Raw genomic sequence first — 19,010 nt, 5'->3', positions numbered from 1 at the left:
TATATAATTCATACTGTTTTATTTTTCGTTACTCTAATCGAGCATGCTGCAGGTGGACCTTGTGACTAATTACTGAAATATCGGAAATAAATTAGTGTATCAATTTCGAGGGGATCTTCGAAATTAAACCTCGGCTAAACGAATATGAATAAATTACAGGCGATTGATAATTATTAACAGGTGATCGTGCCAACTATATTTGGAGAACCACGATTATTTAATGTACACATTTTTAAGGAGACCTTAAGGAGACCAAATTTTTAAATAATAATAGGTTCCCTTAGCGTAAAGTAATATTAGATAATTATTCCTTCGGATGATGACAGAAAAGTTATTAAGTAACACAAGAATAGAATGTAAATTATGAAAAAATATATTAATACGTAAATTTGAAATATAATAGTTGGAGAATAATATATCTACAATTGTACACAAAATATGATTGAATTACACTAATATAAGATGTTCGATGGTCAATTATGGACTTAACGAAATATATGCAATTTGGACTCGTTATTATATATGCTCAACTAATATGAATTTAAATCACTCGATTAATTACATAAAATGTACGCGCAAAAATGTGACAGTGACGGACCGCATGAAATATTTAAATATTAATTAACAGCTGCTCCGTGCAATTTGAAATGAATAATCGATTCACAATATATGCATTCTTCGCCCCAGCCCCGCGAAACTACTAATTATTCTCCCGCACAGTCTGTATTAAAATTCTATTGCTTTGCTCCAAATTACGATCTCGGTAATTAGTCTTATCATCGAGAGAGTTTTAATTATTCGACGGGAATATATCAGCGTATAACTCGCGGAATGTTTTCCGAGAGTCACGCGAGCCGTTCTCGTATCTTTTATTTAAAGGAAGTTATAAAAATATCATTCTATTCTATTTTAAAATTCCCCTTTTCTTAGTTTCTTATTCTTTCCTGTTCCCTTCGCGTCATTATATTTTCCTGGCGTGAACTACCGAAGGTCAATAAATATTGTTTGAAAATTCCGGAAAAGCTAAAAACTACACATGTAGAAACTACCATGTAGAAATAAAAAAAATATATCAAAGAAGGAAGTATCTATTCTCGCGTGTAATCCAAATTAAGAATCAGCGTTTAAAAGTGCTGCGGTATATATTTTCAAGTAGTTATGGTTTATTTAAAAAAACCATAGGGATTAACATTAAATAAAAGACAGAGATATTTCGACAGACTTTTCCTTTCTTTATACAACGCAAAACTGTACTTCTCGAAAAATGCTTTCACCTATATCCTACTGCCGCCACACCACCGTGCTCATCATCCTCTGTAATAAATTGTCCGAGAAAGTATTCACCGGTCCTTAGGCCTGGCCTTCGCCAAACTTTCTCTTTTATGACCCTCTTACAAAAACTCAGCCTGTTTCGCGGTTTTAAACTCCGATACCACAATACTACCTGCTGCTCGGCATTATGCTCAGAAAACAAACCGTCGTTTCGTCCGAAATAAAGCACTGTTGCGCCACTCGAACCGGAGCATTATGTCGATTGAAATTCCGATTCTAAAATCGAACGTCAAGGGACGGCCGCGCGCGATTAGCTGAACGCATCGAGTAAAACGGCCGGCCGTGCGTTTTATTAATCGACCAGCGGTGAACCGCGCCACCTGGTCGAGAGGCAATTCCGATAAATATACATCGCGGCACGGCCGCGATAAGGTAATAAATTTCGTACAATTACTCTTGCAGCGAGGCTGGCCGCGATGATGCATCCCTCGCGGCACCCGCCGCCTTTTAGGAGCCCACCGAGCTTCGCTTTTCTATTACGCGACGCGTGTTCGAGGAGAGGCAGCGATTTATGGGCAGAACCCACGAGAGGTCTATTTGGAGCCGATAAACGGAGACGAGGTTTTCGAGCTCGTTTGGTTGCCGATGGTCTGGAGAGGAAAGAATGAGAGAATGCCGGTGAAAGATGTCGTTTAAAGAGGGGTTGTTTAGAATGGAGATCCGCGAGGGGTGCCCGGCCGCTGGTTTGCTTCTCGCTGATAGATTCCGAAGGTAGATTTCTCTACGATTCCTCTATATTCCTCTATATTCCTTTATTCGGGATATCACTAGGATTTGTTGGAGAATTAGAAGTTTATTTTTAAGTGTGACGGGAAATAAGTTTACGGAAGAAGTGTGATGAGCTATAAAAAAAAATTCATTTCTAAGTATAGTGGAAGCTATTTTGAAATTAAGAAAATAGTTTTTGTACCAAACTTTTAATAATAAAATGAAAGCACAGTAATTCGCGCTTTAAAAATACGAAACCTACACGTGTTCCATCCGTGGTTTTGATCCTAAAAGAGGAAAACGTATCAAAATCATTTTCCAAAATAGCAAAGTCTTGTTCAAAAATGTCCAAGTATTATCTCGCTACTTCAGACACCGATTTGGAAATGACAAAATCGTGTTCTCAAGATCCCACCAGTATTTTAAAGTTGCTAAATTTGACCACCAGTTCTAATATTTTCATGTCACAAGTATTACTAGCATTTGATCTATAATATAATACCAAATATTTGAAGGGTATTTACCATTTTTCTGAATATCCTCTATCCTTGCAGAGTGGATTATTCAGGTTATTTAAGTCGGCAGATTAACTGATAGTTATTATTCTAATTTTTCAATATTTAAGCGATTACTTGATTATTATTATTATGATTGTGTGTATCGTAAATAAATCGCAGTTAGGACTTATAATCCTTTTTTGTTCACGATAATCGGTAAATGACGAATAATGATTGATACTTTATATTTTCGCTTCTTGTGTGAAAAGCCTTTCTAAAAGAGAAAAATCGAATTGGAAACCGCGATGGATTACAATTTCTTGCCACATCTCGACGAACATCAGGAAGATACTCGGATGAGGGGATTATTCTTAGCGGTACTTTAGAGTACACGGTTTTCGTTCCACGGAGAAGAATTAATTCATACGGTTCAGCGAACTTTTTCCGTCCCCGGACTAGTTATTAAAGAATATTTTATGCTTCTAACGTTCTTTAATCTCGTCTCCTTTCACAAAACATGACGGATGAATATTAAGACGACATTCATCCTATTACAATCAGAGCACATGTCTAATTTTAATTTTCTGTCGTGATATTAAATATATCATATTCATTTTCACTCTCTTTCTGACATTTATTTTAAATTCCTCGGATGTCTGCTGTCTATTTAAATCTATACCAAATTACACGACACTTATAATACAATTTTTCTACTAAATCTTTTAATAATATAATTATTTTAAAGGCAAATACATAAAATTGCAATTTGTATATTATTGTATATCAAATTTTATCCCACCCTTGCCTTATGTTCGTTTTCTTTTTTTAATCGATGCCCGATCGTTGTATTACAAATGTTTGACAGAATTTCTAAATTTTGCTAGTCGAGTAGAAAGCCCACCCTCTTCGAAATTTAATACCTTTTGACAGGAGCAGGCCAGAATTTACAGGGACAATTATTCCTCGGTAGTCCCAATAGCAGTTTCATAATTCAGCGAAAGTTGTTTAGCTACGGCCAGCATACACGCGTAAATTCCTCAGAGCGAACGCAATATCGCGCTACTTTAAGGAACAATATCGGGGTTAAATATTGGGGCATCTGCGTGCCACCTGTGGCGCACATATTCAAGTACGTATTTCCTATAATCGGCTGCTTCGCCTACCCGATATCCAGCGTAGGAGCGTAACACTCGCGATAAGTTACCCCTAGGACCGTGCAATATATGCATACAAATTCGTGCAACGTGAAACACCGAGCTGTTCGCGGATAAGCATATTTCTTTAAAAACGTATTCGATACCAGGAATACTTTACATATTTAGCTTCCAAATACATTCAACAAATATAATCCGAGATTTTCATAAATTAAACCTTATATACTTTATATAAATGTAGAGTGTGTAAAGCTGAAACTTGGAACAGTGGAATCCATACAGGTTGCACGAAGAAATAAATCGAAAACGTAGAGTGATAAATAAAAATCAATCGAATTTATAATACGTATGTATCTTTCGAGAATGAGAACGTTCGTAGGAAAAAGGCGCAGCACAACATTTTCGACGGAGTTTTTCACGCGGAATAACTTGAGAACAATTACTCGCTCGCGAAGTACCAAGTGCTCATCAAACTTTCAAACTCGATTTCTTCGAAAACGAGATCTCGAACGAAGACAAAAAATAGGGCGGAGCTACTACACGTAGAATCATCCGTGTCTTTTGTTTCACTCCACCCGTTAACTTTTCATCAATTCCAACCACGGCCGTAACAATTCATTCGCCCGATCGCTCGCCGGAGCAATTGTTTTCAAACAAAAATCATAGCCTGGCCGTGATTTCACCCCCTCTTGTTTAAACGGGAAACTTCCGTCCACGGAAGAGCCGAAATAAATGTAAGCCATCGAGCGAAACGATAGGAACGTGGAGCTCACGGAGATCGATGCGACGACACCAAGCTCGTTATCGTTTCTTTCTTCGATCTTCGATCGAGCACTCCGGTCCAAGTATCTCTTCTGCTGGACGTATCCGGCACCTAATGCGATCGAGTGTTTGGCGATCGAACGAATCGATAAATCCATCGAAATGGAACCACTGCTGACTGGCTGGAAAGAGTCGCGTTACATCGATCCGCGAAATCGAATTTCATTTTCCCGCGTAATGACGGCTTAGGTCTGATTAATGGCGATCGATCGATCATTTCCAGGTCGGTATTAGTCGGTGTCGAGCAGAGTTTACGGTTGATTTAATGGATGGTAATATGTATATTACAGTGGGCTATTGCGACAGTTTTTGCGGGCTGGATAATTATTAAATAGGTTTGATGTTAATTTCGACTGTAATACCGTTGACGCTGGTTCCCGATTTATTTAACCCTGGCGTCAAATTGATATTGTTGGCTCTCTTTTCAGATGAGACTCATTGTATCGACCGAATATTTCGTTTTCTACCCTTTACACGAATATTCAATTAGTTATGTAACGAATAAGGTCTATCTAAAAATTCTATATACAGGTCTGGTTAGGTAATGTTGTCGGTTAGGAGTGCCTAAACTGAGCATAAAATTGGAGTGTCTGTTGAATTTTGGTGAAGAATGAGAAGTATCTCGTGGGCGTGGCTTTGCGTGAGCAGAAGCGGATTCGTGGATAGCGATTTTACGAAAAACGTCCGCCCCAAAAGGTCGGTCACTCGCAGATACCAAAGGTATCCTTGAGTGACGCACGCGTGATTTCCGCGTGTCCTAGTCTTTGACACGCGGACACGTGGCAAGCAATAAATCAAAGAAGAGCCTTGACTTGCAAAAATACAACAGCCTGACAAAGGCTTCTTGGATACTATTGCTGCTATGGACAATTGTCTGGTAGGTGTGTGTAAAGAAAAAAAAATAAATAAATTGTTCGGTGAGACTGAACAATTATGTTAAATGTAAGAAGACTGTTTGGACAACATTGCCTGTGCTTTTAATGAAATAGCTAACATCCTTTTTAAGTTAAATATACTTACAAAATAAGAAACTCGGAGTGTCCCTATAAAACATTCAAGTACAATTGAATATATATTCAATTGTGTATGAAAAAAAAATTGATTTTCATACACAGTTGTACGATATATGATATACGTATAACCGTAATGTAGTAACCAGTGTATGCATAACTGTAACGGTTATAATAATGTTTAGATAGTGCACAATTTAAATCGATATACAGATAATGGCCAGGTGTAAAATAAATGACTGGAATGGCAACGTAAATGCTCGTGAGAAATTCGCTCAGATAAATCGACGAGAGACGGCCAAGGAAGAAATCAGTTTTATTAAACTCAAATAGGAAGACACGAGCGCAAATGAATAGAGATAGCCCCTTTAATGAAATCGGTCCTTCGAATTTAATGCCCCGTGTATATTTGATAACTTTATATCGGGGCCGACACGTTTCAGACGCCGTTCATTTGTAAATGGAACGCGATTTGACGAGGCGATACGAGACGATGCGCTATAAACTCGAAATTCTCAGGTCACGGTTCAATTTATTCGCTCGAATATCCACGGGCATTAGGACTCCGAGTCGAACGTATCGACTTCTGTGAATTTTGCGAAATTGTAAGATGTTTATCAAGTGGTTTTCGCAATCTGCGTTCACGCAATCTCAATCGAAGCTATCGCGGAATATACCCTCTCCTTTAGATTTTGCTATCACTCTCAATTAGTGTGAATTATCCAATTAACTTCTTATCCAGTTTACAGTTATACGCTTCTACAATCACTATCAACATTAGTAAAAAAATTCAATTACGCTGCAGTGTACAGATTTTTATTTTCATGTTGAACATTAATCTTTCGGGAGAATATGAATGTCGCCTCTTCGAGGTCTAAACTTGCGTTTAATCTTTGCAGAATTTAAGATTTCGCCTGGTTCTCCTTATTCTATTGATTTATCAACGTTTAACAAAATTAAAAGTTTTATATGATTTTCCAGGATTACTGTAATTCTGCTCATTGAACACAAGCTGTGCAAACCTATAAAGTAATTGTTAAACAAATTGGTCTAGGTGCAAAATTGTCAATTTCTACCGTGGTAATAATGGCAATACTTTTAATTACTGTTTAAACTACGAATTTAATTAGGGCTGATCATTTCGACGAGGCAATACACTGGGAACAAATAATGGATTAAATAACGCTGATGTGGGCTCGCCTCGTTTCATTTGGTGGGATTATTAATTAATATAAACGATCGAAAATTGAATTGGACGTTATTACATGTATGCAGATAAAATATCTATAGTAGCTTGGCAATTTTTTTTTTTTATTTTACATTTCTATTTACGAGCGTTCTACCTCGGCCACAGATGAAGGTAAAAGGGCAACGCATTTTTATTGAAATATTGTGACTCTCGTATCAATTTATTAAACATGAACAATTTTTGCCACAGCAACATTCCGTGTTTGATTGTTTATTAAAAGCTTCGCGATCGATGGTTTATATTTATTCGACAACTTCGAGCCCAGTCTGAAATATTAGATTACCGTACACAAAATGTATTCTCAAACAGAAAACATTTCGATCATTCGCAGCTTCCTTGTATTACCACGCATTTAATCAATACACGTAATTGCTTGAAATTTCTTCTAGCAAGTCAAATTTTAGGGTACAAAGAAAATAGTGAAATTTTGAACTTGAAGGTGAAATTATTAAAAGTAAAAGCTAGTTTGGTAAGCTTAGGCATCATGCTCCACGTGCGAATGTTACACCGTTTAGAAATCTAGTTTTTGAATAATAATTTAGTATATATATATATATATATATATATATATATATATATATATATATATATATATATATATATATATATATATATATATATATATATATATATATATATATTTAGTATATCGGAGAGTATTCCCGTCCTGAATGTCCTTCTTCTGTCACAAACTTTCAGAGACTTTCTTCGAAAACTCCGCAGTGTATAAGCATTCGGAGCTGTCAAATCGTAAAATTTATCGTCAGAACAAAGTTGAGAGCGTCATCGGGCGTCCATCAACTCGCATATTAAGCTTGCACTTTCAAAAATATCTCGCTACGAAATCGTACGTTTGTACGGGCGTACGTTGGTACGTTGTTGATCAACCGTTCGTGCAATCAGCCTGTCTCGTCCGATTCTATTAACTCGTTTGACACGAGAGTAACTTTTAGTACCGCGAAACGTTCAAACACGCGATATTTTCTCTGGACTGTTCGAGGAAGTTGGGAAAAGAAACTGGACACGTTTCGAAGTTTGCAAACTTTCAATCTCCTGAATTTACGTGCAGCTTCTTTATCGATTACTTAACAGATTCTTTTACCGATTTCTCATTATTCTTGCGAACTATCCAATTAATATTTCCCATCAATTTTACAATTACATTGTGAGATAATTGAAAGAAAAGCGTAGTTCATTAAATATAAAAAGATCATGTGTATATTAAATCAAAAGAAGGTTGTCCCTTGAATTTTTCGACTTTGCGGCACTCAGTTTGAGAACCCCTACTCTGGAGCACGGTGGCGCTTCTCAAAAGACAGATAACGACCAGAAACGGCCTTTTTGCCGATCTATGGTAATTTCAGGATGGATGGAACGCGTTGCGCGAGACAGACCAGCCTCTGTTGTATCGGAAACTGCACGCTGCCCGGAAATATTGTGCCAGGGATTATTTACATTTCAAACTAGAGGATCGGCTCCGATGGGAAATAATCCTCTTTTTTTTTTTTTTTTTTGTTACCCACCAGACCTCCAGGAGAAGGACCATAGAGGTATTTCATTGAGATTTGATTGCGGCGCGCGTGCACGCGATCGTTGAAAACTTATGACCGTGGACCGAGAAGAAATGAACTTTCATTTATTACCGCGAGTCGCGCTTCGTTTTTTCTGCTAATTTTATCTTCGTGTTTATCTTTCGTGTTGAATATCAGACGCGTGTATCCATGAAATTTTGTAGAATATTTGAGCCCGATTCATGTAGAATTATTTCTTTCAAAGCTCATTGATGTTTAGAAGAACGTTGAATTAACGGCTGTAATTTATCGAGACATCGTAAGAACCAAACGATTCCGAGAATATTCAAAAGACATCACTCACCGCTCAGGTAGAAATGGCTCGTGCTGTTGTACAGGTTCGTCACGATGGGCTTGATGTTGTCGAAGGTGATCGTCTTCAGCAGGTTGTCCCGCAGGTCCAGCAGATACACCCTCGGTGCCCCAGCCAGGAAGTCCGGTTCCAAGGTGACCAGTTTATTCTTGCTCAGCCTCAATTTTCTCAGATTCCTCATTCTGTCCAACGCCTTCTCGGAGATGTACACAATCTCGTTGTGATCGAGCTCCAGCTCTGTGAGCGAGGGCATCTCGATGAACGTTCGGTCGCCGATCATGGCGATGAGATTGTTACGCAGGTCCAGCTTGACCAGGTTGGTCAGACCGTGGAAACTGTCCGCGGTGATCACCTTGATCTGATTGTTGAACAGACTGAGCTCCTCCAACGAGGTGAGCAACTTGAACGCCTTGTCGTGCAGGGTGCTGATGTTGTTATCGTTCAGGTAGAGCGCTTTCAGGGAGGGTAGATTGACGAACGTGTCCCTGGAAGTCGAGAGTGGCCGAGTTGAGCATCGCGCGCGTGTAACCGACGGGGAGTAAGATGAGGCGTGGAAGAAATTCTACGTGCAGGTGGCTTTAGAACCGAGCCAACGGCGTCTGGCGAGCCGAACTATGTACTTGCGCGCTGAATTGAATTACTATTCGTGTTTCGAGCTAGGCGGAGAAGCTTTCGATGCGGGAGGGTGTTTTGTTTCATGGGTGTTGCTGTTCGTTGGACGCGAAGGGTGCGGTTAGGCGTTCGGGAGGGTGGGTTAATTGCGATTGATTTCCAGTGGCTGCTGCGAGGAATTTTTTTAGTGGGGGCAACGGTGGAAAGAAAATTATATAGAGCGCAAGATATGGAATCGTTTGAACGAACTGGCGAAAAAATCAGGGAACGAAGGACAGTGTGAGTGTAACAAATGGAATTTATTATAAGGGAAAATATAGTCCAAGAGGATGTAGCAATATGAAGAATATCAAAGTGATTTAGTCATCATTTGTAGAATGTTTGACAATAAATATTGTACCGAGCGATCGTTTTGCGAAGTTGAAATTATGTTCTTAAGAAGGAGAACTAACAATGAAGCTCTTATCGTTAACAATTGAGCTCTTATCGTTCCCCGGAAGAGCAGTAAAGTCATGGATGCTTTTCGCGGCAGTACACGAAACGCGATGTGTATCGTTAAGTAGCTCGTAAACTATTGTCTACATGGCGGTCAAAATATAGGTCAAACGTTTCCCGATTCCCTGTCAACCTATAAAATCTCAACGAAATCGCTACGTAAACTTACCAACCACCCCAAGTTTCGAAAGCACATTGCGGTGAGAATTATAATTGTACAATTCTCAACCGGAATCTTCTCCAAGAATCTTACAAAATTTCAGATAAATCAAGAATAACCAACTATATCCACCCCAATCAATCATCCAAAGTGCCCAAGAGGAGCCTAAAAAAGGAAAAAAACGAAACACGTCCGACAATTAATCCAACCCTCCGATCGATCAGACACGCAGACACCCCTCAAAGTCTTTTCAACCCGTTCGCAATTCTCCGTAAAAGTCGACAGAATGGCGCGATTCCACCGCGTTTACCCTAAATGGGGGGTTTTAGGTGAACCTCGAGCGATCCGGATCCCTTTTCCGCATTGTCCGCGTTTCTATCGCGTGACTCTGGATTCATATCGAGCGTCAGCGATCGCGGCGTTTATTTATGGTGTCGCAGGGACCGGGCCGATGCGGAGATTGCGAGCGTTCGCCGCGATCACGCCCGCGACACCCCCGAGCTCTTGCCCGATAAGGAGTCTCGCCAGCCCGTGACTTTCGGCGCCGGTAATGCGATGCGTATGCACGCCAGATACCAGTACGCGATGCATATTGTACCTGTTTATATCGCCGTTCGGCTCCTGGATTCCTGGCTCCTTCTGTTCTCGAATTTTCGGAACACCGGGAGGACAGAAATACGGTTCAACATGCTTCCTCGGGATGGAAGTTGGAAATAGGGGGTGATTCGAGTTAACCAAGATCCTACGTAACTGACGCGTTAACACGCTCTATAAAACTGCGTTTACTGCTCTCCCTCGGTAGCTTTCTATAACACGTGACACGTATTATCGTAAATATGCTTTTAATGTCTCAGTCTTGATAATTGTCCGTGATGATAATTTACGATATTTTGTGTGTCACTCAAATTTTTCCACGAATTTCATTCAGTCGTCGTGTTTCGTCGTAATGGTTATTTACCTTCGTAAGTCTCCATTTTGAATGCATCACCCGGCATATGGAAACGCATATCGTTCTCTATTCCATTTTAATATTGCATCAGTCATGATATTTGCGTCCCATTTTCATCGGCAAATTACTCGCGCTTTGATATAATTATTTATTAACGACCGCGATAACTTTGCACTGGTCACGTTAATGTGTCTGGCACGCACGAACGGAAACCGTTGGCCGCGTTTTATCGATTAACTTCTAATTGTTAGGTTACACTTTATTAACGCTGTCCGCTTTACCGTGAGAATATAATTGAACAATTTATACGGAGGATATCGCACGAGTTAGTTTCCCATCATTATCTCGTCAAAGTTATGTTTTCCCATTAAGAATGATTCAAACTTTAATTGGAAACTGCAAGTAGTTCAAAGATACTATTTTTAATTTAAATAACTTGGGGAAATTAATAGAGAGGAGGGAGAGAGCGTACAAGTGAAATAGGATGGTCTTTAATCAGACCGCTCCTACCTCGTAATAAATGTCCCACTTTAAGGTCTGATAATGAATTAATTTCAGAATCTTCTCAGAGTCTTTAATACCGTTAACCCAAGTAATTGCCAGATCACGACTGTACAATATTTTTCAAAAATTACATTTCAAACATGGTGTCCAGGCTGGTGTCCTGTCAAAAATTCATTGAAATTCATGGAACAATATGGCAAACATTGTACAATTGTGAAAGCGATTTTATAATTACCATGGAAAAATATAATAATCAAATAATAAATGATAGCCAAACCCAACCTAATTTAATCGATTCGTCGAGCTCTCCCCTAAGGAAAAAAAAAGGTAAATGAAACAGGCAGTAGCATAAATGTTCGATGTTGACACTAATTAACGATTAATCCCGGGGAACCGTGATATTTGGCCGATCGTGACTGTGTCACGCGTATATCCAGCCGCTAATCAGATAATCGATTATTAACGAGCCCGGGCGGTCGCGTAATCCGGATTTCAAGACCTTCGAGCCCACGATAAATCGAATCGATTCGTGTCGTAACGCGGATTCCCGGAACTTCGCGAAATTCCGTAGCGATTTATACTGTCGCCGGCTGATAAAACGACCCGCGGCTAAGACGTTTCTCGCCCACTGACTTTGCGATAAAAAACGTAATCGAACGAATTAACCGAGGAACGAAGTTACGAGGCTCGCGATAAATTTTTAGCAGTGATTACTACTTAACGGAGTGCTCGCGATCGCGGTGGGAACGGTTCTTTCAAATTTTCGGTCAATTTTTTTGGAAGGCTCTCCTTTCGAGCGGAACGGAACGAGGAAATGAAAGGGTTGCGTTGGAATCGCGTCGATTATCGTGTGAGACGGTGTTTCGGGCGAAATCCTGAGATCTAGAATTGGCGCAGCGATGTTGCAAATGGAGTGAATATTCATCTGCAAATGGGTATTAGGAGCAGTGAATTACGGAACCTAGATTGGAGTGCCAGTGTAGATCGATGCGTCGGGGAGATTAGAGCCGTGGTGCAAATTGAAAATGAGGATGTTCAAATGAAACCAGAGAAAAGGAGCATAATAATGGGCAGCTTAAATGGAGCAAGTTCCTGTTTCTGTATACTCGCTCTTAAGATTCTACGGTCCGTAGATTACGATCACGTATAATTCCGCGGATCACATAATCACTACTGTCCATACTACTGAATTTACTACAGAAATAAAACTGATTATTAGAAACAATCGTTCTAATGATCGATGCTGTTGAAATTATTTCATAGACACCTGTTAATCTCGGTGATCTGATTCTTGTCCAGATAGATCACCGCGAGGCTCTTCATATCTTCGAAGGCGCGCGTTCCCAGGCTGGAAATGGAGTTCCTGCTCAAATTGATCGTCGTGATCGTAGGCAAATTCGAGAACGCGTATTCCGCGAGCTTGTGAATGGTCGCGGCCTGGACCGTGATCGTCTGCAGGTTCTTCAGCTGCCTGAGCACCTGCACTGGGACAAAGTCCAAACTGTTCGTCTCTCTGGCCATGAACGTCAACTTTTGAAGGTAGATCTGCGAGTCGAAGTAGCTCCAAGTGGGATCCGTGCGGTTGATCCGCGTCAACACCAAACACTTCGCTTCCGTCGCGTTTCTCATCACGTTGCTGTCGCAGTAACAGAATATCGGCTCCTGCACGTTTTCCCCGCTGCAAACGTTCACTTCCTTCGGGACTTTTTTCCTGCCCCGCGAGCCCCTCGTCGAGACCGATTGACCCGAGGGTAACATCGAGGTCAACAGTAGTAGCTGGACGAAGATCCAGAGTGATTGCCTCATCGCGATGATCCCCGTTCCGGCCTCGATCTGTAAGCAAAAAAGTTTCTTGCTTGAAATCAAGTTTCCGTGCGAACTTCCGTGCGACGATTATGGACAAGTGGTCAAAGGGGATACGGGGTCTGTCGCAGCCGTAACCACTAATAATAGAATTGTTAAACGCTGATAAAGTTTACAATGGAAGATACATCACCGGCTTTTGTGCTCGACACGGTACATCGCTCTTTCGTATTAATTATGGCTGGCATTGTGCGCCGTGAAATCGAGCGCATCAAATCGAATACACGATTCCCTTGGAAAGCTTAGCAAAATTAAATTGCTGTTAACCGAATAATAAGTGATATTTTCGTACGTGGTTTCTCCCTCTTCTGGAAGGGAGACTTAGTTTCAACTTCTTGAAACTTTATTACTCAAATATAATTATCACATTGCGTGTCACGTAATTCGTACATGTAGGTATGACATTGTATTACATTTTCTGCTGGGTGTGTCGTTCGTCGTATATTCGTCGTATATTATGTACGACGAGGCCGTGGAGTGAAACGTATATAACTCGTAACGTTAATAATAAATGTTCGTGGCACGCGAACGTGTTATCAGCGCATTCTATTACGTATGTATCAGCGATATCGGAATACATTCGTATCTTGGATGCATTCTTTAATTTTTAGAAAATGAGAAATTAATATCATCGACGTGGAACCCAATTGCACGTAAAAGCTGTTTTCGTCAGCGAGGTTTCCACTCTTTCCTACGTACGAACGATCTTCCATTCTCGCGCAACAATCGACTGCGTCCCTTTACCGGTATCATCTCGGTGTTATCACCCTCGACAGGGGGTTGGATCACGCTTCAGCGGACTAGAAAAAAATCTTGTCGGCCGACGGGAAAAAACGAGGGACAGCCCGAAGAAAAAGGAGTAAAGTAAGGTAAGGTAAGGTAAGGCTGGGGAGGGGGAGGGGGAGGGGGAGGGGGATGAGCGTAAAGGCCGTGAAAAAGGTAAGCGAAAGGGAAGGCGAGGGCTGGAGGGTGCGTTTACGGACGCGTGGCCAGGTGTGAGAGACGCGACTTTTTATTTTCTCCTGGCTCCTAGGCAAAACGATGACGAGCCGAAAAGGGACAACGGCTCGCGCGAGTCCGCGGCTTTGAAAAATTATCCCTTCGAGTGGAACCCGTCTCGTTTCCCTTTATTTTTCAAGTGACATCCCGCCTCGCCTTGCTCGCGTATACACGCGCGTTATCACGACTTTGCCACCGCGAACTGAATGTTCGCAGCCGCCATTTCCGTCTCCCGGTCCGGTTCCTTCTTTTGAGCGGCACGCGGCCTCGTTGCCTGCCGTGGACCACCAGAAAGGACGAGTTGGTCTTGCGGGCTTAGAAAGGGACCGCGGTTAGGTGAAGTAATTGCAATTGCACTTCGTCGGCTGGTAGCGCGAAAACGTCGAGGTGTTGGGACGCTGGCTGTGTACCGGTGGTTTGCTGGGTGCGCGTTGGAACGGCTCGGTGGAAAAGTGGGTAAGACGAGAATCGTTTCGGAAAGTTCATTCTAGAGTTGTTGCTCCACTGTGGTACCTGGAGAATGCGCGATGTGAAACCGAGCTTCAAAGCTTTGAAATTTTCGAAGAGGCTTGATTTACATATGTATAACAGCTTCTGGGTGCTCCTTGATGAACTTGAGTCGAGTTCACTTTCGGCTGTTGACTTTCGACTCATTACACATAAGTAAGTTGTGGAATTTGTGTGCAGGAAAGCTTTTACAGTTTGTTTCAACTGGAATTATTATATATTGGAGTACTTGGATACATATATGAATACTTGATCGAGTACATCGTGTCTGTTTCTGTGTATACGAGTACGTAAATACTGAATACTGAGAATTTGGATTCGTGTATATGGAATTATGAATACGCTCAAGTGTCAAATATTTGAGTATTTGAATAGTTGCACTTTGGAATTTCCAATTATCTGAACCTTTCACTATCTATTTCAAATGCTTCTCTCAAATATTTGTCTTTTTACACCTTCAACATTACTCCTTCCCAAATTCAACCTAAAACCAAACCAACCCTTCGATTAGGTTAACAAATTATTATTAGAAGTTTCATTTCGACGAATACCACAAATTCACTGATATAAATTAACTTGATTAGATAGAAATGATATTTTGATAGACTTCTCCTAACAAATTTGTACCGTTCATCTGTTCTTCACTTCGTTAACCTACCTTAATCTCCCTACATATTTTCCCTCCAAAAATAAAACCATCCCCTTTTTTAGATCCATCGTAAAATTGGATAGCTCGTAAGATGCGTCGAATACATTGTCCTGGTACGGCCACGGCACGGCACGGCACGGTCGACTTATCGCAACGCGTTTTTATCTTCCCTGTACCTTTTTTTATTCCCTCCGCGACGCGCAAAGAGACGACACTGCCAACCCCCTCACCGGCCCTGTCCATTTTATAATTGAAAATTCGCGTCGAATACCTGTGGCTCGGGTTTCGCGAGAATAAAAACACACCGACGTAGTCGTACGTTACAGAGGGGCGGTCCATTAAACAGAATCGTCAGCGAGCCCGGCTTGTCGTTCCCTAGCGCGAATTTGCATGCGATAGAAAGGCGGCGCTGTTGCGCGTTTCAGTCCCCGCGATTACCATTTTACACGGCGTGTAAATAATAACGCAATTTAAACAGAAAAAAAAGAGCGGTAGGGAGGGGGGGGGGGTTGGATGGAGAACTCGCGCGAACGCAGCGAACGGTCCCACCTCACGTTTTATTTCAACCTGAATTACGCTTTTTACGGTGTACCGGCGGGTGTTTCAGACACGTGACACCTGTTTAAAGCGGGTACAGTCGCGAATGGGCTATTCAGGAACGTTGCGGATCTGGAAAATATGAATTTCATGGCGTGCGGGGGCGTAAAGAGAGAGAGAGAGAGAGGGCGGGGGGAAGCAGAGCGAGTCGGTGAAAGTCGAACAGACGTGAAACCAGTCGGGGCTTTAATTTTTGATCAAGCAATCAGAGGCGATTACGGGAACCTTTTAGTGAACTTTCGTTCTTTCGGATTGACGGTTTTTCGACTAGCATTTGGCAGGGTATTTGCGGATTGGCCTTGTTCCGATGATGAAACGAATATTTTTAGATTGATCAATTTAGTAGTACAACTATAACTGAAAAAAGTTATATATTCTTAATCTTGTGCATAACCATCCCTTTGTTATTAAGATGCCATTAACAGGAATATCGCATGAATGTTATTTTCATGAAATATTAAGAAACGAAATAATTAATCCAAGTAGCGCGTACTTCACCGCGCGTCGAGCTTCTCGAAATAAATATCTTTAAATCAAATCGATGACCTCCGTCTCGAAGAGCGGGGAAGTGACTCTAAATCATCGTAAGCTCTTTCGATACAGGATCACGCGGTTTTTCTGACCGAAGGTATCGTTCTGCCGCGATATCGAAGAATGCGGTTTAAAGATGGGAACAGGTTGCTTCGCCAGCAGTTAGGCAAGAACCGGGACCGACGATTTATCGCCGGCATTTCGCGTGGATCGCGGAAAGAGCGCGCGCGAGAGCAGACGTAGGCGGAGTCGAGGTTCCCCGTGGTCCTCGAGGTAGAAGCGAGGAAATCCGTCCCTTCCTATTGCTAACCTTTAACCGGGATACCAATGGAAATCGCGACTCCGCAGACAGCAGGATGCATGGGGGACAGTTTCGAGCCACCGGTTACGTGATACCGCTTACCTCTCGCTTCTTCCTGTTGCATTTAGAGTGGTGCATTGAATTTTACGCGAACTTTAAAAATCCGAAACTTTACGGGGGTAGCACGGTGCCGTGCAGGTATTGGGCTATCTATTAAAAAAGTCGTTTGTTACTTTGTAAACGGATCGAGAGATAAACGCGACTGCACCAGCTTCCTTCTTTTTCGAACTTTAACGTACTCGTTGTTGTAATATTACGTGTATTTTCGGGATATTATTTTTCTTCTCTGGTTACTATGTTTTTGGTTTACAAGACCAATTAAAATAGAAGCTTCTTTTTTCATTCGTAGTTATACGAAGCAAATAGATCATAAATTAGGATAACAGTGATATTTAAGAGGTAGACGAAAAGTAGAATGGAACGAAATTAGAGCTTAAACAGGCGGGAATAGTCGGATATAATTTTGATATAAAAAAAATATATGAAAAGTGTGGAGATTTATCGGAAATACACGCGTGCCAAAAATGCGTTTATTATAACGTGTCCATTATACTCGAGTAATACACGCGTTCCACTTTAAAAGCAGTCACCGATCGATCAACGCTTCTGCCCGCCCATACTTTCGAGCATTATACACTCCATAAATGATAACAAAGTTAACAAGCGTGTCGGTGAAATGAAAATCACCCCCAGGTTTATGAAATGATTCGGCTGCGATAAATATTATAAATAAATCATCCCGGCCACGGAAGGGGGCAGACAACTCTGCGGAATTCACCGATAATACAACGGCGCGTATCGTTAATGAAATTTGTTAATTCCTCCATCTGAACGCTCCGCGCCGCCGGTTTTTCGCAATTCCACTCGTAGCCACGGGAATTCCAGCCCGCGTAATATTCGCCGCCTATAAAATACCATGGCTGTTCGTGGTTACCAAAAATTCCACGCTCAAAGAACCGACGGTTCGTCGGTTGTCGATGGAATTAGTTTACCCTGGTAAGGAGCGATCGATCGGCAATTTGTGGCATCGTCGAAGCTGCCACGAATTCCTGACCAAGAAAGTCGGAAGAAATCAGTGCTTCGTCTGTGGTGTAGCTTTTACACATCGGGCAGAGATTGGGAAATGTAGTAATTATTTTAATTATCGTTGTATGTATGGGTAGCTTGAACAATTAATCTTAGTATTCCTGTGAAAGAAGGAGGAGGTCGTTAAATGTTTGATGGATAAATCAATTCGATTTTCAATTTCTTCTTAATTGAAATGATTATATAATTTAATATTTATTGTTGAATATTATTCTGTAATAGATACATAATTCATCTAAGTGTGTCTTTTCTTTTCAGTAGAATATAAGACAACAATTCCAATTTAAAATCTAAAAAACCGAATAAGTTGTGATTTTTTAATATAAATAATTAAAATATTCATTCTTTATAAGTGGAATACTTTTTTCTATGTTCGGACTTTGCACCTAGCAATTTTTGCACAGTTGGTTATCAACTCATCAGTGACAGTCTACTTAAAAAAAAAAGTGTAATAATCTAGAGTTAACAACGTATGCAATATTATAAAAGTTTAAGGAAAGTTTAAAGAAAGAAACGAAACACAGCTCGAAAGTACTAAAATCTAGGATCAAATCGAAGGTAAAACAGAAATATCAAAGGAAGAAGAATTTATTACAATCCAATACCGAACAGTGAACTTCACATAGGACCCTAAAAAAATATTCAAAAATCGGAAAGTCAAAATTGATAAAAACGAAATTGAAATGCGTCGATATACCAGAGCTGAAGCTGCAGAAAAAGAAAAGGGAAGATGACACTGTCTGCCCGTGCCTGTCTCGAAACTTTTAAATGAAATTCCTCAAGAATAAGCAGAATGCGTTCGTCCCTTTATATAATATAATACCTTAGCCGTAACGGCGGATGCCATCGAGGCTGTGCTGCGTGTCGATTTGGACGTACGCACAGGCGTCAACAGAAGGATTTCTTTGCTATCTCTACACGAACGAAACGCTGTCCGCGAAATGTTGAAAAATACACACTGCACTTTATCGCTGGATACTGTACTTGTTAGATAGCTAAGGAGTTCGAGAGGAAAATGCGATCCTTCTTTCGTGACTTTTA

At 40.9% G+C, this 19,010-nt stretch overlaps 2 protein-coding genes across 2 annotated transcripts in view; both read right to left on the bottom strand.

Annotated features, from left to right (window-relative positions):
• LOC143431774 (large ribosomal subunit protein eL32-like) overlaps positions 1–19,010 on the bottom strand; it is a 310,021-nt gene that overhangs the window by 175,632 nt on the left and 115,379 nt on the right. The gene's annotated exons all lie outside the window — the stretch shown is intronic.
• Con (leucine rich repeat protein connectin) overlaps positions 1–19,010 on the bottom strand; it is a 126,092-nt gene that overhangs the window by 89,247 nt on the left and 17,835 nt on the right. The window contains exons 2-3 of the mRNA XM_076908367.1: positions 12,644–13,209; positions 8,648–9,141 (exon numbers count right to left, since the gene is read on the bottom strand). Of these exons, the coding sequence (XP_076764482.1) occupies positions 8,648–9,141; positions 12,644–13,182 (1,033 nt within the window). The 5' untranslated portion in view covers positions 13,183–13,209. The remainder of the gene's footprint in view (positions 1–8,647; positions 9,142–12,643; positions 13,210–19,010) is intronic.

Source organism: Xylocopa sonorina, chromosome 1 (assembly GCF_050948175.1).
Source record: "Xylocopa sonorina isolate GNS202 chromosome 1, iyXylSono1_principal, whole genome shotgun sequence".
In the NCBI taxonomy this organism is placed as follows: Eukaryota; Metazoa; Arthropoda; class Insecta; order Hymenoptera; family Apidae; genus Xylocopa; species Xylocopa sonorina.
The sequence above is the reverse complement of the archived record's forward strand: the minus strand, read 5'-3'. Positions and strand labels throughout refer to the sequence as shown.